This window comes from Rana temporaria, chromosome 8, assembly GCF_905171775.1.
Source record: "Rana temporaria chromosome 8, aRanTem1.1, whole genome shotgun sequence".
In the NCBI taxonomy this organism is placed as follows: domain Eukaryota; kingdom Metazoa; phylum Chordata; class Amphibia; order Anura; family Ranidae; genus Rana; species Rana temporaria.
The window spans coordinates 54,017,552-54,043,319 of record NC_053496.1 but is presented as its reverse complement, the minus strand read 5'-3'; the positions used below and the strand labels follow the sequence as shown (position 1 = coordinate 54,043,319).

Sequence of the window (25,768 nt, the reverse complement as noted above, 5' to 3'; positions counted from 1 at the left end):
CTGCAATCGGATACATAATTTAAAAAACTATTGTAAATAGTTTTTTATACAGCCGTGTGAATAAGGTCTTAGATGTAAACCCTAACTAATGGACATCAAGGGACATGTGAAAAGTGAAGCCTCGTACACAAGACTGGTTTTCCCGGCAGAAAAACTGCCAGGAGAGCTTTTGGTAGGGAAAACCGGACATGTGTATGCTTCCTCGCAGTTTTCCCGTCAGGAACACCCCAGTACAACAGAATAAGCCCGCAGCATAGCCAAGCTAAGACAGAGACCCTGTTTTGCACTTAACAATCTGGATCAGAGTCTAACTACACTCTGATCTTACCCTTAAATTTAACTAGCACCAGTACTATAAAGTACATAGGCGCTACATATATATCTCCGTAAGGGGAAAATCTGACTTTTGCCTGTGAAGGTGATTAAGCACAAGACATAAGACTGCTACACTGCTGAATAGAACATGCTTTGCATATTATCGGTTCTATAAGGGCTATATGAGTGTTGAAGCAATAAAAATTCAATAAATGTATTACATCTGTCTGTACACATTTGCCACTTTATACAAGTAGTGAAACATGCCATTTATGTCTATGGGTGGCTGTATACAACAGTAGGGGGTCCCAAACCCCAAAATGGCGAAAAACGTGTTTAAACTATAAGGAGGAATGCGATTGTGTGCATGAGCCCTTATAGAAGCGATAATATGCAAAACGCGTTCTTAAATGCTATAAAGTGCTATTCAGCAGTGTAGCAGTCTTTTATGTCCTGTGCTTAATCACCTTCACAGGCAAGAGAGTCAGATTTTCCCCTTACGGATATATATATATAATATAATATAATATAATATAATATAATATAGTGTGTGTGTGTGTGTGTGTGTGTGTGTGTGTGTGTGTGTGTGTGTGTGTGTGTATTTGCTGACGTTTTAAAAAAGCTGGTTGGTTGTCTTGTTGAAATAGTATACAAATCAGGAATTCTGACTTAACTTGCTATATGCTTGTTCCAGGTCAGCTATTGAAGCCAGACGACTAGTATTTTTTTTGCAATGGCACCCTTGTTATTTTTGTCAGTGCAGGTTTCCTTTTTAAAAAAAAAACAATGCAAAATGTCATCAGTAGATATTATTTATATAGATAAAACATATGCCAGCTTATGTATGAGGCTCTGTTCACACCTAGGCGTATATACGCCTGAAGCGCGACGCCGCAGCAGCCCCTAAGATGCTGGAGGGATGATTTTACATTGCCCTCTATGGAGATGGTTCACATCTCCACGCCGAATGCCTGCCGCCTGAAAACAAGTCCCGGACCTTTTTTTCAGGTGGCGTTCGGCATAGGAGATGTGGACCTGGGGGTAATCTGCATTCACAATCACGGCGTTTTGTCGCCGCAAATCGCGGTACAAAACGCTGCAATTTGTCGCCGCAATTCGCGGGACAAAACGCCGCGATTAGGTACGCCAAGGTGTGAATGCAGCCTAAAGCTGGTCAAAAATGTAGGGCAGCAATCAGACATGCAGGCATAAACTCTCCATCAAGGCCAATGGCGATTAAACCATGTGATTGTGTACAGACACTGAAGACCGTCCATATAGGGTGCTGGAAAGGATCTTCAGAATATTATGTCAGCTCAGCATACAGTAGCCATGTGGTTATGACTCACAATAACATGGTATGATGAGATGGGAGGACATGCAGGCACAAAATAATTATACAGAGCTTTGAATAAGCGGATCTGCCAATGATACAGTGTGTGCTAATTATTGTTCTTATACTTTATCAGTACAGCAGGAAAATTTATAAAGAATAAGTAAATAAATAAATTGGTCAAATTTTGATTAGTGTGTGTGGCCACCCCTGCTCAACTGAAGTCGATTTGCATTTCAGAAAACGTTGCTAGATCAATGGCTGCAGCTGCTATTCAATGTAATGTGACAGTGGCAGGTGCAGCTGTCAGAATACAATGTCCCATTGGGGGAAATCCTCCATCCACCTCATTTGTGTGGATGGAGAAATCCTATCTGATGACTGACCGAAAAAAATGTATATGGGATGTTGGTACACCTTTAAATGAAATAGAATTGTTTATATACATATATTCGTCCAGCCCTTCTCAACAAGGGTACCAGAGAACCCTAGGGTTGGTTCCTCCAGAGGTTCCCGGAGCAGAGAACTACTTATACCTCTCAGATGAATATTTACTAAAACAATGATGGGGAGGAATCTTCCCAATGACCACAAATTAGGAGCACAATGTACTGTGAACTTTTGATATAGCAAATATTAGCAGCTGTTCCCTGAGCCTACAATGTCATTTTAAGGGTTCCTCCATGGTAAAAGGTTGAGAAAGGCTGCATTAGTATATCGACCAATGCTGGTAACCTCTCTGTCACAAGGGTCTATTAACTGCAAATGTTCATATTTCACCAGGGGCGGACTGACCATTCGGGCACTGCCCAAGGGTTCCATGCCACTAGGGGGCCCCTTCAGGTTTGCCAACCTCAGTAAAACCAGGGATAGTATGTAAAAATCTGTGTTTTAAAAAAAATCTCAAGATTATAGCTGCACCGCCTCTCCAGTACCTTTTCAGTGTGTGTGTGTGTGTATTCTGTGTGTATGTATACTGTGTGTGTATATTGTGTGTCTGTATACTGAGTATGTATACTGTATGTGTGTGTATACTGTGTGGCCCCATAATCTCCTATTGCCTGGGGGCCCCATAATCTCCTATTGCCTGGGGGCCCCATAATCTCCTTTTGCCCGGGGGCCCCATGAGTTGTCAGTCCGCCACTGACGGTTGCTAATTCAGCACTGATAGAAATCGCAAGACTGCTATATACTGCTGATGAGAAAAGGTATTTAGCAGTTTATATTTACTGAAATGATTTCAATCCTAGGTTCTTGTCTTTCACAGTACTCAGATGTAGTGACTGCAGGGTCTTGGGTTTAGTAACACTTTAACCACTTGCCGACAGCTGCACGCCGATATACGTCGGCACAATGGCGGTGGGCAAATGGACGTACCTGTTCGGCGGCCCGCGATCATGTCGCGGAGAGGCAGAACGGGTAAACATAGCATTTCCCTGTTCTACCTAGTGACAGGACAGAGATCTGCTGCTCCCTGTCATCGGGAGCAGTGATCACTGTCGTGTATCTTGTAGCCCATCCCTCCACAGTTAGAATCACTCCCTAGGACACACTTAAAGTGTTAATAAAGGAAAAAAAAATGTCTTTAAAATAACAAACATGTCATACTTGCCTCCACTGTGCAGTTAGTTTTGCACAGAGTGGCCCCGATCCACATCTTCTGGGGTCCCTCGGCAGCTGTCTCTGGTCCTCCCCGCAAGAACTCACCACATTCATGCGAGAGAGCTCGCATGGTGATGAGTCCTTGCGGGCGCGCTCCCGTGATACAGCAAGCGGCCATAGCCGCTCACTGTATCACTCGGCCCCGCCCCTCGGCATGCCGCGTCACTGGATGTAATTGACAGCAGCACCAGCCAATGGCTCTAGCCAATCAGCGGCCAGGCTGAGCAGCGAAGAGGATCTCGGGACCGAGCAAGGGACTTTCGAGGGGTCAGGTAAGTAAAATGGGGGCTCGGGGGGGGGGGGGCGCATCAGATGTTTTTTCACGCATAGATTGCATTAAGGTGAAACATTTTTTTTCCTTTACAACTCCTTTAACCCCTTCATCGCTCTAACCCCTTCCCTGCCAATGTCATTTACACAGTAATCTGTGCATTTTTATAGCACCGATCGCTGTATAAATTACAAATAGCGTCAAAAGTGTCCGATAAAAAAGACATAAAGCTATCCCCTATTTTGTAGATGCTATAACTTTTGCGCAAACCAATCGATATACGCTTATTGCGATATTTTTTTTTTTTATGTAGAAGTATTCTACATATTGGCCTAAACCAAGGAAGATTTTTTTTATTTTTTTTATATTTTTTTTTTTATGGATATTTATTATAGCAAAAAGTCAAAAATATAGTTTTTTTTTTTTAAATTGTTGCTCTTTTTTTGTTTATAGTGCATAAAATAAAAACCGCAAAGGTGATCAAATACCACCAAAGCAAGCTCTATTTGTGTTGAAAAAAGACGTCAATTTTGTTTGAGTACAACGTCGAACAACCGTGCAATTGTGAGTTAAAGTGACGCAGTGCGGTATCGCAACAAGTGGTCAGGAAGGGGGTAAATTCTTCCGGGGCTGAAGCGGTTTAGGTAAAAGGAAAAAAAAACTTTGGCCTTTTAGAACCAGTTTAAAGTCAACTTGTGCTTTGTCTATGTAGGACAAAGCAACGGTGAAGTGTGTCAACAACGTTACAGTGGGGGTCCCCCCTGCTACATTGCAAGGCCTAGATGCTTTTTATTTCTAGGGATATCTGAAGAGACTGTATTACTTGGCATACGTGCCAGTCTGGCCAGCTTCAGCGCTGTCCACTTTTTTTTTTTTTTTGGTATCATTGCATATATGCTAGCCCTGCATTCTACATGGAGGAAGCAAGCATGCAATTGTGTGGATGGAGAAAGCTTGCTGGAGCTAGGGGCAAGTATTACTCCTTATTCCCTAGACATAAAGTGTTTCTAAAGGCAATTTTGTAAATTAAAATAAACATCTTATACTTGCCTACTGTGTGCAATGGTATCGCACAGAGCGTCCCCAAACCTCCTCTGCTGGGATCCCTCACTGGAGTTGTCCACACCTCCTCCACCCCCATAGCAAACCACTTGCCACTTGCTGCTTCAGTTCCTGTGAGTAGAGGGAAAAAGAAGGGAAGAGATGTAGCAGTGCAGGATTGATTGAGGACTTGGGTAAGTATTCAGGGAGGTGGGGGAGCATAGCAAGTTGTGAAATGTTTTTAACCTTATTTCAGGGTAAAGAAAAAAAAAATCGCTTTAGAACCACTTTAACATGCATTGCAATGGTGGGGGGCACTCGAAGGGTGGTTTTAATTCCAGCTTTAAGTTCAGAAGTAATGTGTCTCTAGAAACAATTTTAAACTACTGGCAAATTAAGTAATGTTTTATTGCTATCTTCCTTATAATAAAAGCAACCCCCCCTGAATTTGACACCAATAGCAGCATATGGAAAAAATATCCTAATTTCGAAAGTTCTTGATCCACTCCGTATCCTATTATATTCCTTGAAACTTTAAAACCTTTGCAGAATAAATCTCTAAGAAACACAGGGCTGGATTAAAAGCAAAGGAGCCGGTAGTCAGACAACCTCTTCCCTATAAACAACATCTATTTACTATAATACAAACGTGGTTTGTCTGCTGGTCCTTCTGCCTGATAAAACAAAACACTGTCTAGACCAGTGATTCTCAACCTGGGGGTCGGGACCCCTTTGGGGGTTGAATGATGATTTGCCAGGGGTCACCAAATCATGGGCTGTTCCTGAAGCCCGCACCGCTCTCCCAGCCTTTTTTGGGCCGACCAGCAGGGCTGTCCCTGGAGACCGCGGCCACCCACTCAGCCTCTTCCATTTAGTTCACTGCATGGCTGGGGGGCAGAGACTAGAGGTCAGCTGACTGGTGATGAATGTGAAGTGGGAGTGGCTGGAGGAGACCCTATCTCCTGATTTCGGCATAGGTGGCACTGCTACGAGACACCACAAAGTTGTGTCTCACATTGAAGCCGGAGACACAGTAACACTGATTATAGTTGCCACAAAAAGTCCCCACTACAGTTCTCAGATCAGCAGATAACCTTGATCAAGAGCACCTATGTTGGCTGAACAGAAATCCCCCCAACATTGCCACTCATCCCAACTCCCCACCAGCACTGTACTGTACAAGTGGAAGGGACTCGGGGAGCTCTAAATGTCCATTGGTTAGGGGGACAAATTACTTGTCTTGCCTTGGGTTCTGACAACCCACTATACCAAAATAATTTTACTGTTAGGGGTCCCCACAACTTGGGAAATTTTATCAAGGGGTCACGGCACTAGTAAGGTTGAGAACCACTGGCCTAGACAAATGTGGTCAATTTTTTTTTTTATATCATGTGCTGATGGAAGTAAAATGCTATTTATACCTGTGCACATCCTTATAACCTGGGTTAACTCTGCAACAGGGGTTTCCAAATCAGGGCCCCCATCAGCATCCTCCCTTTCATCAGAGTTCCCCTCCTTACAGAGAGACTATAGGCAGCCTCTGCTAACTTTAGTCTCCAATCAGTGCACATTGAGAATACCCCACTAATCCTAACTGATGGCCAGATAAAGATCTTGTAGTGGACCCTACTAGACATGTGCCCACTGAAATATTTTGTTTTGGAATTTCGTTTCCGTCCGAAATATACATTTATTTAGTTACTCTCAAAATGTATTTATATTTATTTTATATTGTTTCGTTAAAAAATGCATTTATCCGAAAATCCGAATTAAGGTCGAATCTGTCATTGAAGGCTTATGGTGTCTGTCGAATGTTCTAAGAAGATTTGACAGAGCAGCTAAACTGTACAACGCCGCAATCGTACATTTCCAATCGAATGTTCCGCCTACAAGCTATAGAAGAATTCTAATGTTGTATGACACTAGTAATACTTTTATAAATGATTATTACTAGTCAACCAACATTCTAATTCTTCTATAGACTATGGGCCGAGCATTTGACTGGAAATGTACGATTGTGGCGTCGTACAGTTTAGCTGATTGTCGAATCTTCTTAGAACTTTCGACAGACACCATAAGCCTTCAATGACATATTTGACGTTTGTATGTTTTTCGCTGCTTCGTCAAATCTTTGTCGTTCATGTCGAATGGTCTACCCCAACACTGTCTCTATAATGTCGAATCTTTTCTCTCTATGTCAAACCTTTCCTCTCTATGTAGAATAATCTTGGAGTTAAGGTTAGGCACATTCGACCGCAGGTTCGATAGACACAGATTACTATTCTCAGCATCATGTCGAATCTCCGATCTATATGGACTGTTGTAGCAACAAACACGAAAATAAAGCATTTTTTATGTCGGATCTTTCGGATTCTGCCACTTCGTTTTCGTTTGTTAAAACGATAACGAAAATACCCGAAATTCGGACGAAAACGAATGCACATGTCTAGACCCTACTCTACAATAATGCTATATCTGGTATTCTGTGGTTCTGTTATAATTAGGACCAATTTCAAGATTGAATGTATGCTGACTGAAGTGAGGACAATAAGAGACATGATTAGGAAAATTGATGAGCATACTTAAAGCAGTTGTAAAGGCTGAAGGTTTTTACCTTCACGCATTCTATGCATGAAGGTAAAAGAAACCTTCAGTATGCATCTCCCCCACCCCAGACCCCATACTACTTACCTGAGCCAGATTTCGATTCCGCAACATGCACAAGAGCAGCTACTGTCCCAGCTGTCTGCCTCTTCATTGACTCAGAGACACCAGCCAGAGTTTTTTAGCCCCACTGCTGTCAATCACAGACAGTGTGGAGGAAGCAGGGGATGGGGCCGTGCCCCACTCTGTGTGTCCATAAGATATACAGCTTGCTGCGGGGGCCCTTGGGAGGGGGTAGGAGCCGGGGTAGGAGCCTACAGCACCCAAGGGGGACCCAAGAAGAGGAGGATCGGGGCTGATCTATGCAAAGCCATTCCACAGAGCAGGTAAGTATAACATGTTTGTTATTTTGAAAAAAATTGAGCCTTTAGTATCAGACAGTAGTATTAATGGGCAATTCTACACAACAAATTAATTAGTATACTGCTGAACAGGACTGTGGTTCCTTACTGACCTCTAATGTGAGTAGAATCATGGTGGCCACAGAGGGAGTGGTACTCGGAACCACTAAGCGTGTCACCCACAATTTTTTTACTTGTTCACATGAAAATTATATTTTTAACTTCCAGGGTTTAGCCAGCTTGAGTGCCAGCATAAAATAAAAACCAGTAGACATTGCAGTCCAATTAACTGCACAATGTTAAGGATTTTCTCTTGCAACTTCATAAACTGTTATCAGTAAATGCCAGTGCTTTTTGTCTGCACTTAAGGCTTCTTCATGAACACCCCAAAATCTAGCATTCTTTATTATGTTAATTGTGTATCTCTATGGTAATGTGAAGCTGTGCCCCTCCCAATTTCCACTCCTTTGCTCCAGTATCTCTTATGAAGGTTTTGCTGACCAGTGGTAAGGTGCAGGAGGCTTGACTATGCTGGCAGAGGTCAGAATTTGTATAAAAGGGTGCTTGCTAGGATGTTTACAGTGATCTGCAACCATCCTTAACTGCCTGCATTTTATATATGATATCAGTTTATAAAGTTCCAAGATGACAGGTTGCATTAAAAGATGAGGCCTAATGAAGCTTGACTTTGATTGTGAATGCAACCAAATTTACCATTAGACACAGTTGGCCTGTGCCAGTAGGTGGCAGAAGCACATTTACAGCTTACAATGTATTGTTCTCAGTCAAATATTTATGTTCCATCCCTCCATACAGTAAAATGCTCTGTGTGAAGGGCTGATCCTAGCAGAGGGGTGAAACTGAATTCTAAAAATGTGTGTGTCTGCAGGATCCAGTGGTGAACATTCAGCCTTGATTGTGAATACAACTTCATCACCTTATGACTCCTTCACCACCTTCCAACTCCACCTAACCTATTCAATGCTTTGTGCACGTTATGCCACATTAATATGCCGGCTTTTGTCTAAGGATTCCTACTTGCTGTAGGCTTGGCATCCTAGTTCATTTATCTAGAGCGGTCTTTCTCAACTTTTTAACCCTGGAGGAACCCTTGAAATAATATCCAGCTCCCAGGGAAACACTGCTAAAAAATATTTACAATTCATTGTACATTAGCTCTCTCTGACAAAACAAATTTTCAATAATGTTCATGAAATAAAATAATAATAAAATCAAAAATAAACTGACTGTGAAAACTGTAGTCTCCCTGTACCCTAGTGGCCAATAGAGAAGTGCCACCTTACATTGCCAGCCAATGTAGAAGTGACCTCTTACACTGGTTAGTGTAAGTGGGTGTGGAAGAATTATTTTGACCATTGGTTATTGTATAAGGAACACTTAGAAACCCATGGAGGAACCCTGGTTGAGAAAGGCTGAACTAGAGAATCTCTCTACAATACTGAAAGCCGATGTCTAATCAAATATGTCTATCTTCAGAATAACAAACAAGCCTCCACCGAGTGTTCCAAGACGAGACTATGTGGCAGGTAAAAGCAAAAATATTTCTAAATATTATATATTGAAATCATTTTTTAATTATTTAGGTCTTAAAAGTTCTTTGTCTTATCTTTAGGTCCACAGGACGAAGAGACCGACGAGTGGTCAGATGAATCTGTAAGATCCTTTTACCCTTTATATTACCTATTTTAAAGAATATTGCACTATTTTACAGTATCTCACAAAAGTGAGTACACCCCTCACTTTTTTGTAAATATTTTATTATATATTTTCATGTGACAACACTGAAGAAATAACGTGAGTGAATGAAGTGGACACTTTGCTACAATGTAAAGTAGTGAGTGTACAGCTTGTATAACAGTGTAAATTTGCTGTCCCCTCAAAATAACTCAACACACAGCCATTAATATCTAAACTGCTGGCAATAAAAGTGAGTACATCCCTAAGTAAAAATGTCCAAATTGGGCCCAAAGTGTCAATATTTTGTGTGGCCACCATTATTTTCCAGCACTACCTAAACCCTCTTGGGTATGGAGTTCACCAGAGCTTCACAGGTTGCCACTGGAGTCCTCTTTCACTCCTTCATGACGACATCACGGAGCTGGTGGATGTTAAAGACTTTGCGCTCCTCCACCTTCCGTTTGAGGATGCCCCACGGATGCTCAATAGGGTTTAGGTCTGGAGATATGCTTGGCCAGTCCATCACCTTTACCCTCAGCTTCTTTGGCAAAGCAGTGGTCATCTTGGAGGTGTGTTTGGGGTCGTTATCATGTTGGAATACTGCCCTCCAGCCCAGTCTCTGAAGGGGGGGAGGATCATGCTCTGCTTCAGTATGTCACCGTACATGTTGGCATTCATGGTTCCCTAAATGAACTGTAGCTCCCCAGTGCCAGCAGCCCCAGACCATGACACCACCATGCTTGACTGTAGGCAAAACACACTTGTCTTTGTACTCCTCGCCTGGTTGCCACCACATACGCTTGACACCATCTGAACCAAATAAGTTTATCTTGGTCTCATCAGACCACAGGACATTGTTCCAGTAATTTATGTCCTCAGTCTGCTTGTCTTCAGCAAATTATTTGCGGGCGTTCTTGTGCATCATCTTTAGAAAAGGCTTCCTTCTGGTACAACAGCCATGCAGACCAATTTGATGCAGTGTGCGGCGTAGGGTCTGAGCACTGACAGGATGACCCCCCACCCCTTCAACCTCTGCAGCAATGCTGACAGCTCTCGTATGTCTATTTCCCAAAGAGAACCTCTGGATATGATGCTGAGCATTTGCACTCAACTTCTTTGGTTGACCATTACAAGGCCTGTTATAAGTGGAACCTGTCCTTTTTTAAACCACTGTGTGTTAAGTTATTTTGAGATGTACACTCACTACTTTACATTGTAGCAAAGTGTAATTTCTTCAGTGTTGTCACATGAAAAGATAAAATAAAATATTTACAAAAATGTGAGGGGTGTACTCACTTTTGTGAGATGCTGTATTTAGATACATGCACTTTCATTACATTCAGAAATAGGCAGCTGCATATATATTCAAACCTTGAACCATGGGTATTGATCCTTTAACATGTTGGTCACTTACTAGTTTCTTGCAAAGAAGTGTAAAGTAAACATGTCAAGAAAAAAGCACTGGGCTGCCATTTCTAAGCTCCCTCTGAAATTTTGAGTTGCCTGGTTTCTATTCTGACTTACTGTCGTCTTTTAGTCCCTGAGTCACTGACCTAGAACAAGCATGCAAAGTCAGTGTAAACTTAGACGTTCTATACATACTTGTTCTGAGTCAAGCAAGAAGGTCAGCATTCTCCATGCTCAGCTGGTGTTGGCAGTGTTGATCCATGCAGTACACAGGAACATCCAGGAACAATTTGAGCAGGTTTATTCTGCACTTTTATTTAGTTGGCAAACAAAAGGTATAAATGCAAAAGGTTTTTGCACGGTATTCTATCGGCAGTCAACCTTTTCACCCAGCAGCAGGCTATTATATATGAGCATCAGTCAGCTTACATATGTGGAAGCTTTATCCCCTCCAGAACTCTACAAAGACCCCCAACTTCAGGACCCGGAACAGGACTTAAGACTCTGAGAAAACAAAACAATTGTTTTTTCCATATCGAACACATGCCCTGGAGCCCCAAACCATGTATAGATGAGAAGCCTAGGTGACACATATATGTACACCATCCACAAGGCTGCCAACCAGTGTCTCGCATATATATATATATAATCTCACAGGTAAAGAGTAGGTGCATTCCATGGGCATAAATTAACACCAGTAGGGAATATTTAAAGAGGAAGTAAACCCCTGCAAGAGAAAGGCATAATGAGCTAGCATGCATAGCATACTAGATCATTATGTGGCACTTACCTGAAATCGAAGCCCCCGAAGTGCTCCTCGTTCCCCTCCGCCGCCACCGCCATGTCCCCTCAGAGCTTCTCCTGGGTATCACCGCTCCGGCGCTGTAACTGGCCGGAGCGGCGATGTCACTCATGCGCGCGGGACCGGCATAATACCATTCATAGAGCCGAGATGCTTGGTGCGCCTGCACCATTCTCTACGGCACGAATGCACTGTAGACATCGGTGTAGTGTTTTCTAAAAAATATCTCTTTTAACCCTGTAGGTTAAGGAGATATTTTTTGCACCTACAAGTAAGCCTTAATCTAGGCTTACCTGTAGGTGCAAGTTGTCAAAGTGGGTTTACAACCACTTTAAGGGTTTAATGTGGTCAGCATTCCCGATGGGATGCAGCCCTGCTCAAGACCCGTTCACCAGTAATAAGGCCTGTTTAAATACTATCACAGTTTTTAAGGCAGGGCAAAAGGGGAAGCTGCCCTGTGCCCGATCATTGTTGTGGGGCCCAAAGCAGCTGCCTCATACTTGCCAACTATCCCAGTTTAAATTCCCTCGTCTCTTGAGGATTTTGCCCTGTGCTGTGTCCTGATATCTCAGTGTGAAGTTATTTTACTAATGCTGCCCAGCTGTGCCATATTGTGTACAGATGACTCGCCTGCAGACCCTGTGTTTACATGTAAATACTGGCATTGATATGCAAATAGCGGCGTCATTCATATGTAAATAGAGGATGTATTCATATGAATATCATGCCCCCCTGAGGTAATTTTTACCATCACCTATACTGAATGCTGCCCACTATTAGATAAAGGGGCATGTTTGAAAGTCCTGCCTTCAACTGGGGTCATTAAAGTGTTACTAAACCCAGTAATATGAAAATAGTTCATCTGCCTTCCCACAGCTTATAAATCTTATTTTTACAATAAAATATTGCTACTATACTGTATACCTTTTTGGCTGATCTGTATACCACGGTCAGTGATAAACTGCATAGTTTTTCTAGTGCTGAGAGTTCAGGTAGGAGGAGATTTCTACTGCAGCCTGTATACACATTAGTTCAGCTCAGGGGCCCAAGGTCCAATCAAAGATGGCCCTGATGACGCTGGTAGTCCAAACCAGTGGCCCAGATTCTACAAGAGTTTCTGAATTACTGAAATCCGGTACTACAAATCCTTTTCAGCACTGCAGAGATATGAGGATCACACGGGTATGGGCAGTCTAATAAAATAGTTGTTCTGAGTTCTACCTTTCTGTTTTTACTAAATCTGTAACACTTATCTGCCTAACCTGTTTACCAATGCCTTCCAAAAATGCTGCGTGAACAATCTGGGCAAATTAGGCCAAATCCAGAATAGCCAACACCAAGCATCCGTACACATTTGGCTGCCAGAAATCAGGATTGCCCCACAGAAATCTGGACTGTCGGGGGGTATGGTTCCATCTCATTTTTCACATTTGTGTGATGCATGACAAAATTATCGGACATCAATCAAAAATAATCCAATGCAAAATCCAAAAATTGCTGTGTGAAAATCTTTGTATGATATCCCACTGCTAAATCATTTGGTTTGTGCTTCACAAGAACTGCTGCTGCATTGATACTAAGAGCATTATAGTGTTTTAGATCTTTTAAAATGTGCCTGGAAATGTTATTTTTCATTTGTAGTAAAATTAAAGCTGAACTCCAGGCAAGCTGCTAAAGACCTTGTACGTAGTATAGTAGCTTTTTTAACGACCAGAGGATTTTTTTTACGCAGCACTGTCTGATAGCAAAGCCAGGTTTAATGACCTGAATTTTCTCTGCTGCAGCCAAACAATCACACTAATTCAGCTGCCAACACAATCATGTGACTAGAGTAGAAGAACGATGGAAAAACGAATTTCACTGCTCTCTCCTCCAGTCAATATGTTCCTTGGCATCACATGTGAAGGCAACACACCTGATTAGCTGCTAGTGTTGGCCCTTTATTTATCAGTCTGCTCATGTAGAGGGGATTATAAGAGATTGATACCAAGGGAAAAAGAGTTATTTACACTAACTGCATTTAAAAAAATTGACAAATGCATAACTACACATTTTTTTTTTGTGGTTTCTGCCTGGAGTTCAGTTTTATGTATTGTGAGCCAAAAAATACAGTTGTTCTCTATGGAATTATTTCCAGCTCAATGTTTTCAAACAGAAAAGGAGTCCCAATAGCACACAGGATTTCCATTTTTTAACGTAATTTAAAGCAAGCCTGTCAAATATACAGTCGGGGGAAAAGTATTTAGTCAGCCAAGATGAGAGAGGCCTGTAATTGTCATCATAGGTATACCTCAACTATGAGAGACAAAATGTGGAAACAAATCCAGACAATCGCATTGTCTGATTTGGAAAGAATTTATTTGCAAATTATGGTGGAAAGTAAGTATTTGGTCTCCTCTACAAACAAGCAAGATTTCTGGCTCTCACAGACCTGTATCTTCTTCTTTAAGAGGCTCCTCTGTCTCCACTCAATACCTGTATTGATGGCACCTGTTTGAACTTGTTATCAGTATAAAAGACACCCGTCCACAACAGAGGTGTATTTAGGTTTTGTGCTGTCCTAGGCTTGACTAAACCCGTGCACCCCCTAATTTAAATATGACCCACCCCTTCCTGTCAAGGCCACACCCCTTTCTGGTTAAGACATTTTTTTCGAGTAGGGACACTAGTTCCGAGAGCCTGGGGGGCAATGGATTCCCTTAATTTGCATAGATTTCCTCTCACTTCCTGTTTGGCTATGGGGCAGGAAGTGAAGGGAATGGGACAGGGATGGTAAAAAATAAACTGACAGGGGCGATAACCCTCCCTTACTCTATCCAAAATGAAAAAAAAGTGTTGCCCATAGTTCTACTTTAAGCACAAATTTCTAATAATTTTATGGAGAGGACTAAGAAGATATAACCAGAAAACAGCAGAAAACATATAGCACAGTGAGGAAGGTTTGTGGTCCAGGATGATAGGACAGCAGCGCCCCCCCCCCCTTCCCACACACAGTTGCGGAATGCTGGCCGCCCGCATACCGGAAGCAGTGCAGCCGCTTTATGGGGGTGCTGGGCTAATTTGCCTCTGAGCCCAGTCCAGCCCATAAGACTGGCACTACACGAACAGTGTAGCACAAGCTGGCGGGGATCCTTTCCCTGCTGCCCCCCTGCAAAGTACTGCCCTAGGCCTGGGCTTTGTTGGCCTAGGCCAGGATACAGCTCTGGTCCACAACCTCAAACAGTCACACTCCAAACTCCACTATGGTGAAGACCAAAGAGCTGTCAGAGGACACCAGAAACAAAATTGTAGACCTGCACCAGGCTGGGAAGACTGAATCTGCAATAGGCAAGCAGCTTGGTGTGAAGAATTCAACTGTGGGAGCAATAATCAGAAAATGGAAGACATACAAGACCACTGATAATGTCCCTCGATCTGGTGCTCCATGCAAGATCTCACCCTGTGTGATCACAAGAACGGTGAGCAAAAATCCCAAAACCACACGGGGGACCTAGTGAATGACCTGCAGAGAGCTGGGACCAACGTAACAAAGGCTACCATCAGTAACACACTACGCCAGGGATCCTCAAACTACAGCCCTCTAGCTGTTGTAGAACTACACATCCCATGAGGCATTGTAACACACTGACATTCACAGACATGACTAGGCATGATGGGAATTGTAATTCCTGAACAACTCAAGGGCCGTAGTTTGAAGACCCCTGCACTACGCCGTCAGGGACTCAGATCCTGCAGTGCCGGGCCCATCTGAGGTTTGCTAGAGAGCATTATGATGATCCAGAAGAGGATTGGGAGAATGTCAGATGAAACCAAAGAAGAACTGTTTGGTAGAAACACAACTTGTCGTGTTTGGAGGAGAGAGAATGCGGAGTTGCAACCAAAGAACACCATACCTACTGTGAAGCATGGGGGTGGCAACATCATGCTTTGGGGCCGTTTCTCTGCAAAGAGAACAGGAAGACTGATCTGTGTACATGAAAGAATAAATGGGGCCATGTATTGTGAGATTTTGAGTGCAAACCTCCTCCCATCAGCAAGGGCATTGAAGATGAAACATGGCTGGGTCTTTCAGCATGACAATGATCCCAAACACACCGCCTGGGCAACGAATGAGTGGCTTCGTAAGAAGCATTTCAAGGTCCTGGAGTGGCCTAGCCAGTCTCCAGATCTCAACCCCATAGAAAACCATTGGAGGGAGTTGAAAGTCAGTGTTGCCCAGCGACAGCCCCAAAACATCACTGCTCTAGAGGAGATCTGCATGGGGGAATGGGCCAACATACCAGCAACAGTGTGTGACAACCTTGTAAAGACTTACAGAAAATGTTTGACCCCTGTCATTGCCAACAAAGGATATATAAAAAAGTATTGAGATGAACTTTTGATATTGACCAAATACTTACTTATTTTCCACCATAATTTGCAAATAAATTCTTTCCAAATCAGACAATGTGATTGTCTGGATTTGTTTCCACATTTTGTCTCTCATAGTTGAGGTATACCTATGATGACAATTGCAGGCCTTTCTCATCTTTTTAAGTGTGAGAACTTGCACAATTGGTGGCTAAATACTTTTTGCCCCACTGTATATTCACATAAATATACAGTATGTATATCTATCCTGCTGAACAATTAAAGGTTTGGTACTAGAGCTGCACGATTCTGGAAAAAATTTGCAGCACAATTGTTTTGCTTCGACTAAAGATCACGATTCTCTGCTTGACATCAAACAATTGGGCTAACTTTACTGTTTAGTGTTTTTATTTTATTTTAATAAAGTGTATTTTTCCCCAAAAAATTGCATTTGAAAAGACCGCTGCGCAAATACAGTGTGACATAAAATATTGCAACGGCCACCATTTTTTTTCTAGGGTCTCTGCTAAAAATATATAATGTTTGGGGGTTTTGAGTAATTCACTAGCAGAAAATACAGTTTTTAACTTGTAAGCAACAATTGTCAGAAAAAGGTGGTCTTTAAATGGTTAAACTGACCTCATTTGCAGAACAAAAATGTAATCTCTTTGAACTAAAATAACGAAATGTTACAATGTTTCTCCCAGCACTGAGCAATGTTGATAAACATTTGCTGGATAGTTGGTTGTTTTGTTTTTTGACAGCTGTGAGTGAGCAGAGAACAACTCTGCACTTGTTACATGAATGAATCGTGGAAATGCCGGATAAAGCTCGTGAGGGGGGTTCATTTGAGATTGTGGTTTTTTTTAATGATTATTCGTGCAGCTCTATATGGTGCTTTTTAAATGGACAAATACTGGTTTACCATCTGTACTACTGCCTATGCTCTGAGTCACTATCCTTTAAATTTAAACATATTTTATGACTTGAGAATAATGAACATAAAAGATGCGTCTTAAAAAAAAATGTATCATCTCTCCCACCTGGCCACTATTGCCAGCTGTCCAAATGACAGCCAGAAATTGTTTTGTATTATACAGCAGGAGCAGCTGTCATAATGATGGGAAAGCACAGGGAAAAGTAAGTATTAGTTACAGAAAGGGGGGTCATGTATTTTTTTTACACTCTTAAGAAGTCTGTACTGTGATGATAAAGTGGATATGGTAGTTTCCATCCACCCTTAGTAGAAATGGGTTACACTGACAAAAACGATGTTCTCTTTGATTTCTACTTGGCAGAAGGGCCAAATTTACCACAATGAACTTAAGTGGGGAGTGTCTAGAGCAGCAAGGCAGAGGGGATAAAAGAAGTCCAAAATTTGTTGGCGTCCTGTTTCTTAGATTTACATTGTCTGGCCAGCTGTGGACACCTGAAGAAACAGAAAGAGAAAGTAGTGCGCTAGTACAGTATAATCATCCGTCTAGACCTTCAAAGTACAAAGCTGTTTTAGCTACTACTGTACTATGCACAGGTGTACAATATATTCAGTGCAGAAGAGTTCAGCCACCAGGAACTACTGCTGGCTGGTGTAACATAAAAGGTCCTAGTCCTAACACCTTCCAAATTCACATCAGACGCCAGTATTTCAAAACCTTGACAAGCATTGTGGTTGAGCAATAAGTGTTCAGGCTAAAAATAGGTCAACAAGTTGACTGCATTACATTTGAAATTTTATGGGATTTGTGAAGAAGAGTTTTGATTGTTGACTTCTAAACATCTAAAACGGTGCACTGATCCAACACCATTTTTAGTTTTCATTATACAAATCGCATAAAGTGACCAATACAGAAGCGGAGATATGCAAAACCATATAACTATCTCATATATGTAGGAAGCTCTCTAAACCTATCTCTGCTGAAAGGGGGCTGACTTCTCAAATTTTTAAATAATCACTGCTGGGTTTTGCAATTGCAGCGCAGTGTAAAAGTAGGTGCCCAGAGTTATTCTACGTGACAATTAGAATGGGGTACATGAAATAAGAAATTACAAGACCCCTTATACTACATGCACTTAAACATGAAACAAACGTTGTAATGCAAACTGAAGACGTGTTTTACGGGTACAGATTCCACTGATCATCAACTCCATAATGGAAATCTGTCATATGACATACATGATAATGCTTTTCTGCATGTTTGAGGGATAACATCATTACTGAGCAAAGGGGTATTGAAGGATTGGTGATGTGATGGTGTTATCACATAAGATTTCACATCGGTGCTCTCAAAAATCTTTAGATTGTCATTGATTCTATCAAACTATGAGAAATAAGTAGTAAATATAAGCGAAGAACAACCGGAATAAAACCCAAAAGGAAATTTTCAATGTAAACCCATTTATTGTAAACATGTAAAACATAGGCAACACATTTCAGGGGATTTTAGGCACTCTCTTTTAAAGCCTGGAAGGTCACATAAAATCATATAGAGGAAATAATTGATCTCTTCACAAATCGAGCATTTTTCAAGGGATTGCATTATTACACCACAATATTAACATGCCAGATCACCCTAGAAAACCTATCCTGACCCACAGGCAGTGTTTCCAAGTAGACTCCACAAAGGAGGAATGGAATTACTAAAAAAGGTCTCCTTAATCCATTACCCCCATATCTTCTTACAAGAAACCCTGTCATTCAGTAGACATAGCCTGACCATAGAAGTAAAAGTGGGCATTTGGCACTCCCTATAGATACGAAGGGTCTTCAAAAAGTTTCCCAAATTTTTATATTTTTGTTGGAAAGGGTGAGAGGACTGGTAATTGGTCATGTCTGAGAGTGTGATGTGAATAGTTTGTCTGGCAAGCTGGCTGACCTTGCAGTTTAGTATAGTGCCGCGTACACATGACCGTTTTTAATGTCCTAGAAAAAAAAAAAATTCTCAACGTGATTCTTGTCAAGCCTGCCTTGCATACACATGATCGTGGAAAAAAATGCTGGAGCAAAGCGCGGTGACGTACAACACGTACGACGGCACTATAAAGGGGAAGTTCCATTCAGATGGCGGCACCCTTTGGGCTGCTTTTGCTGATTTCGTGTTAGTAAAAGTTTGGTGAGAGATGATTCGCGCTTTTCAGTCTGTTACAGCGTGACGAATGTGCCATCTCCATTACAAACGCTAGTTTTACCAGAACAAGTGCTCCCGTCTCATAACTTGCTCTTGAGCATGCGCGTTTTTTTCCCGTCAAAGCCTACACACGACCATTTTTAACGACGTGAAAAATTTAGAGCATGTTCTTAATTTTTAATGCCCATTTTTCACGTCGAGAAAAATGCTCTGGAGCCTACACACTGCCGTTTTTAATGACATTTAAAAAAAATTGCATTTTTCACGTCATGAAAAACGGTCGTGTTAGAGTGGTCAAGATGGCTGCAAAACTTCTTAAAAAAATATAAAGTATGGAAACTTTTTGAAGAACCCTCATATGTTTGTAATCTTCTTGTGTTTTTTTGTTCTTGTTTTTTTGGAGCAATCCAATTTTTTGTTTTTGGGCAGCTTTCCCCCTCCAGATCCCTGCCCTGGGTTCCAGCAGCTGAATAAGAAACACATTGCATAAGACTGTGTTGTTGTAAACAATCCAGTAAATTTATCCAGGCACATGTAAACCAAAAATAAATTGAAACACATTGATGAAATTCAAGTTTGTATTTGTTTCCAGTTTTTTTGTAACCATTTATTTGCAGGGGAGTGACTACGAGAATCCCAATTGCCATTCTGATGAGGAAACATATGTGGTTCCTACTGAAGAACAAGATGAAAGCTATGAACCTCCACCAAATGAACAAGAACCTAGATTTACTCCATCCTACAGGTTTACTGACAGAAATGGAGGATATGCTGGTAAGTTAGGACCCCCTACACATTGTCCAGTAAACTGTGGGGTTGATTTACTAAAACTGGAGAGTCAACAAAACAGCAATGTCACCAGTGCTAAAATTAGCAGGCGTGTGTGGGAGTCTAATGAAACCTCATAGAGTGGGAACAAAAGTCAGAAAAGAAGGATGTAAACCCAGAGCTGCTGGATGAGGATCATACCTGGAAGTTACGAATAGACACGAACATCTACACACTGTAATTCGGCGCTCATGGGGCACACAATATAGACTGTCTCTTGGCGGTTGTAAAGAAGGTATTTGTTTATTCAACCACAATATGAATAGAATCCAGTCCTGATACGGACATCAGTTTAAAAAGTAGAACACTTGATATATCACCTACGATCCCTTGAGCAAGGAGGGGCTGTGTCCGTTCCCAATGTAGGTCAGTGATCACATATAGCCTGGATAATACGATGCAATAGAAGGCTGCCACCAATACCTTTAGCTGAGAGTCACTCAGGGGACATGCGGGCCGGCATGTGGAGGGCCCTCCAAAACGCAGGACGCGGGATCCAGAGCTGCATCAGTGGGAGAAGGGACCCTGAAAGCTTCGTACCGTCTGTGTTGGTGACGTCAATCCCGCTGTGACGCCAACCCAAATGCTAAGGAAACAGCTGCAAGATAGAATGAGTGTGCCGTGGAGCGCTCCTTTACTCCAGAAGGTGGATCACTGCTGCTTTCTAGTGGAAATGGCTGGGGAATCGGCCCACTGTAGTATCTCCCAAATTCACAGGTCGACTATGGACCAATAAAAGCCAATTCAACTGCTGGTATGCTCCTAGACGAAGAGTATTTTGCGGTGAATAGTCAAGTGTGTGTATAGGGTTGCCTTGACGACGTGTTTCACTTTTGGACTATGACAAAGCGCATGCACGCAAAACTAATTGGGATTGTGGTTTAATAAATAAATACCTTCTTTACAATAGTCTGTATTGTCTGTCCCATGAGCGCAAGAGAACAGTGTGTAGATAAAACTGGAGAGTGCAACATCCGGTGCTGCTCTGCATAGAAATCGTCTTCCAGGTTTATTGTCAAAGCTTAAATGAACAAGGTATAGTTGGAAGCTGATTGGCTACCATGCACAGCTCCACCAGATTTTGCACTCTCTAGTTATAGTAAATCAACCCCCATGCAATGCATAGGACCAAGGATAGTGATTGCATAACTAGTCTCCTTGCTTGGGGCACAAAGTATACCTCCTTCACAACAAAGTGTACCAGAAACCATTGCTACTATAATCTTTTTTTTTTTTTTTTGTAGTTGAAGAATATTATAGTTGTGCAGTATCTATAGTTAGGGAGGATAGCAGGGATTATGGAGCTGTAGGTCTATCTAATCAAGACATTTAGTTTACTTATGGCTGGATACTAGCTGGCTGGAGCAGCCATTGATATTTCAGGGCTCATGCACACTAAGGTGCATATAACACACACTGCCGTTCAATTCAATGCACTGTTTCAAAGCACTAGAGTGCTTACTTTTTCCACCATTTTCAAACTTTTGTTTAATTTCATTCACGGCAACACATTGCAATGGCCATTGTAACACATTTGTGTGTGCTGTGCTGCAAAAAAACTGCAGCATTTGTAAATTTTTCCTCATTGCACACAGTCGGTGCTTTGGTGTTAACTGGGCAATAGTAATTGCTGTTTCCTTGTGTCGAGCCTGCATCGATCAAATCAGATCAATGCAGCTCAACACACTAGATGTGAATGGGTTCTTATATTTTTTTTAAATCTCTTTTAGGGTAATTCTAATTTAGAAGTAGTAAATACTTGTAATATGCTATCTATTGTTGTATTTTGATTTGTATAAAGCCTGAATAAGGATTCTAAGGGGTATCAGAAGTTTGTATCTTTTTGCAAAAAGATATGTTGCATAGATATATAAGATACAATGAACTTTCAGTATTCACACTGATAACATACATGACAAAATGGTAGTATAAACATTAAAAGCTATTTGCAAACCAGGTGCATAGCTAGTCTAAACAAGGAAAGAACACGATAAACGTACATGTGTATCACCTTATTGACAGGCTCTCATACAATTTTCCATAGAAAACAGTTTATTTATAAAATTATCAAGAGTATCTACGGTGAGGTGGGCGGGTGGAGGACTTGAGTGAGTGCTAGGGAAAAAGGGGACTTGGTAAAAAAATATAGAGGAAAAATGAAAGAGAAAAGGTAAACACGGTTGCTGCAGTTGTTACCTGTGGGATGCATTCGGTGACTACCATCAAGAGCTGTTTATATTCCTGGGAGGGTAGTTCCATCTAGTAGTACCACATTATGCTTTCATCTCTGTGGTATAACGTTGCTGTTATATCTTCCATACAATGAATTTCTGCAATTTTAGAAAGCCACAGCTGGGTGGTAGGAGGTGATTCCTGTCTCCAGACCTGAGGTATACATGCTCTAGCTGCACTAAGTGGATCAGTGGAGATGGTTTGTAATGTTTTCAAGATATGACGTTTGGATCTTTAATAACTTAAGTTATCCAATAAAGAGTAATGAAAATTTAAAATTCGAACTTTACTTTAGCTCATTATATAATTCACAAGAATATTCAAAAATATTCTACCAAAGTTTCATTACAATAAAAGTCCATACGTTGTAGAAAACCCCCTTGTAGTGTATATTTTCCAAATGATGTCTCTCCAAATATATCTATAGTTCTATTTTCTAGATAGTTTCCCTCATACTCCAGGCCACTAAAATGCAGTTTAAAAGCCCACCTTGTGCATCATGGCTTAGGAGCTCAGGGAGATCTATAGCAGTACAAGCCTCCTGGCTGCCGATCCATTGGTAACACCATTGCACATCCCCTGCTGCACTTTTGGAACAGCCCTGATAACAGCCATAGGATTGGTCAACACTTACTAGAACTGCATGACCAATTAAACTGTGGCCCAGGCACATATAGAGCTGTGGATCTCCCACAGTTCCTGAGGTAACCACAGTCCTGCTAATTCATGCAGAAAAAGTGTTCTGTTACTTTGCATTTGGGCTGCTATCGGTGTGGAAATGACTAGCAATCAGCACAACAATTTGGGTCCCCACTGATACAAACGTACAGATTGGTCTCTTGAATGGCCACTGGCATTGGAACTTTCACAAATTACAAAGATTAAAAATAGTATGGATAACTTTTTTTTTTTTTTACTTTCTAAAGACAGGAACCAGGCACCAGCAAGCACCCCAAACGAACCCAGAAATAGGCCTACAAGACCGCTACCTAAACCAAATGAATCAACCTTGCATCAAGTCAGTCATTTGCCTCCTCCAAGCAGATCTGTACCCAAGGCATTGCCAAAGCCAGCTGTGGTGACCAGACAGCTGCCAATATCCGTACTGCCACCAGTAAGGAAGAAATCACAGCCACAGCATGATGATCAGGTAATGTTATGTACTACATATGAAAAGCATATAAGTTTATGCAATAGTTATGTTAACATCACATAACAAACAGTTACTAAAAGTGAATCTGTTTTTCTTTTGATAAGAATGTTGATGTTTCCACCACATTTTTGCATGTATTCATGTTCATTGAATGTGCTCTTTTTTCTAGTTTTACAAAAGGTCCTATTAAGACTGGGCATTAGAATATTAGAATGCTATGAGTATAGCTTTCAAAATATTTGGGGATTGGAAGCATCCCTCACAACATGCATTATTATTAATTTCAGGACTACGTGGTACCTGGTGATGAGGAAGAGGATGATAATTACATAGAACCTACTGCAAGTCCGGAGCCCTATAGGCGTAAGATCTTCCATGTTCGTCAATTGTACAGGGCAGCTTTAAAATCTCACAGGGCATGAAAACCTCAAGGTTAATCAAAGTTGCTGCAACAGGGCCAGTTCCTAGAACCCTTCTAAATTCCTACTCACTGAAATTTTCTACAAAGTTATGATTTCTGATCCTCTTTAGTATAACATATCATTTACATTTGGCAGCTAGAAAGAATGTGCAGTTTTCCAGTTCCAAATCAAGGTGGTATCTTCTTGAAATAGATCTAAACGGAAGCCCTAAAATCTCACATTATTGCTTGTTTAAAAAAAAAAAACTATAACCCATTTTGACTCAAGTAAATTTGAAGCCCCAGGTACTGAGTCTTCTGCCTCCTGTCTTCATTGAGAAGGAAGATGTTTCTTCTTTTGGTGTCCATGTCACTGCCTGGGTTATGTTGACTTTTCCTATTGGCTGTCCAGTGGTGGGGTCCCCTCAGGATCCAATAGGCTGCAGTGGCATGTTGATATAAGGAAGTGGTGACCAATGGTTGGCATAGACTGCAACGCTGGATCACCAATCAGAATCACACCTGCAAGGGATATGAATTTATGGGGAGTTAGGAGGCTTTAAAAGGTATTCCATTTAGTACTATTTAAGTATTAAATGGGCGGAAAGGGGATGGGAGGGAGGTATCTGTGCCTGGAGATATACTTTAACATGTTAGACATTTTTAGTAGAGTGAGGAAGGTTTAGAACTTCTGACAATATTTTATTGCTGTGCATGCTTTCCTGTCCCATGACAACCACAACCCATATTTCTTGTATGAGCAATTTAGGGACAGGAAGTGAGATCAAATCTCTGTCACAATAAAAAGGTACAGAAAATATAACTTTCTCTCCAAACTATAAAAAAAATGTCTGGAATAAGGATTTCAGTAGCACCTAAATAGTTTTAATATAAAAGGCATGATACAAATCATTAAATGTAGAGGAAATTAGCACATTTGATGATTAGAAAGTTTTAATTACATCACTGTGAGGTTTATCAGCAGTAAAATGAGTAAGAGATAAAGAGATCCTGAAAATTCAGAAACCTCTTATGGAAAACAAATAACAATGCTAGGTCTGACATACTGTAATACTTTGAGCCCAGTATTGATGAACTGGCAAAAACCAAAGGAAAAGAAAAATAGAGTAAAAATGATAGATTTCCACTGCGTTACATGTGTGGCTGTATCTGCTGAGAGAACATGCTTTGACTGCCCAAGGTGGCCTCAAACCTGCCAGTAACACTTTTATCTACTGTTGTAACCCAGAGACCAAGTACAGTTTAAAAAATGGTATGCTTGCTGAACTAGAGTTGGGTGATATTTCTGGCCTATGTGTGAATACTCTGATTTACAAAGATATTTTTATTTTTCAGCTCCCATTGTGATTAGAACCAATAAACCTGGCCAGTCATCCATTACAAGGTCTTCAAAGCACACAGAGGAACCAGGTACAACACCATCCAGGTCTATGAAAACATATGAAGAGTTAAAGTGGATTTCTAGTTAAATTCTAAGCCTAAACCTACTCCCATCCGATTCAAAGCCTATTTTATCTATTTTGTGAAAGGCAAGATCTGTATACTGACCTATGTTAAGGCCACTCCGGTCTATTCGCATGATCAGGTACCAGCACCGCTTAAGTGTAGAGGAATGACAGCTGATATCGGATGCCCCATAGTAAGCCTATAGGTGATGTCACTGCATCGGCTCTGCTGCTGATGTCTGTGATCTCTCCTCTTCAATGAAGCCAGCTTGGTTAGGATTTTACTATATTTCCATTTTAACCCTCTAGACATTAATGTATTTTGTTTTTTAGCACGAGATGAAAGAGTTAAGTGAAAAAAATTTGAAGTAATATACTGCTATAAATATTATTGATAGAAACCGTATATTATTGATAGATACCGTGTGTGTATATGTGTGTGTGTGTGTGTGTGTGTGTGTGTGTGTGTATATATATATATATATATATATATATTATACACATACACATATATACACACACACACTTCCGGCAGGACAACGACCCTGAACATAGAGCCAGAGCTACAATGAAATGGTTTAGATCAAAGCATATTTATGTGTTAGAATGGCCCAGTCAAAGTCCAGACCTAAATTATATTCAGAATCTGTGGCAAGACTTAAAAATTGCTGTTCAGACGC

General features: G+C 41.2%; 1 protein-coding gene across 6 annotated transcripts in view; it reads left to right on the top strand.

Moving 5' to 3' along the window:
- The window catches only part of BLNK (B cell linker), a 310,096-nt gene that overhangs the window by 259,535 nt on the left and 24,793 nt on the right, over positions 1-25,768 (top strand). For 4 of the 6 annotated variants that reach the window (XM_040361815.1, XM_040361816.1, XM_040361814.1 and 1 more), the window contains 7 exons: positions 9,125-9,174; positions 9,261-9,301; positions 12,849-12,938; positions 19,627-19,783; positions 22,996-23,219; positions 23,510-23,585; positions 24,979-25,053. In XM_040361815.1, the coding sequence (XP_040217749.1) occupies positions 9,125-9,174; positions 9,261-9,301; positions 12,849-12,938; positions 19,627-19,783; positions 22,996-23,219; positions 23,510-23,585; positions 24,979-25,053 (713 nt within the window). The remainder of the gene's footprint in view (positions 1-9,124; positions 9,175-9,260; positions 9,302-12,848; positions 12,939-19,626; positions 19,784-22,995; positions 23,220-23,509; positions 23,586-24,978; positions 25,054-25,768) is intronic. The other 2 variants (XM_040361820.1, XM_040361817.1) reach the window with 1 other exon arrangement.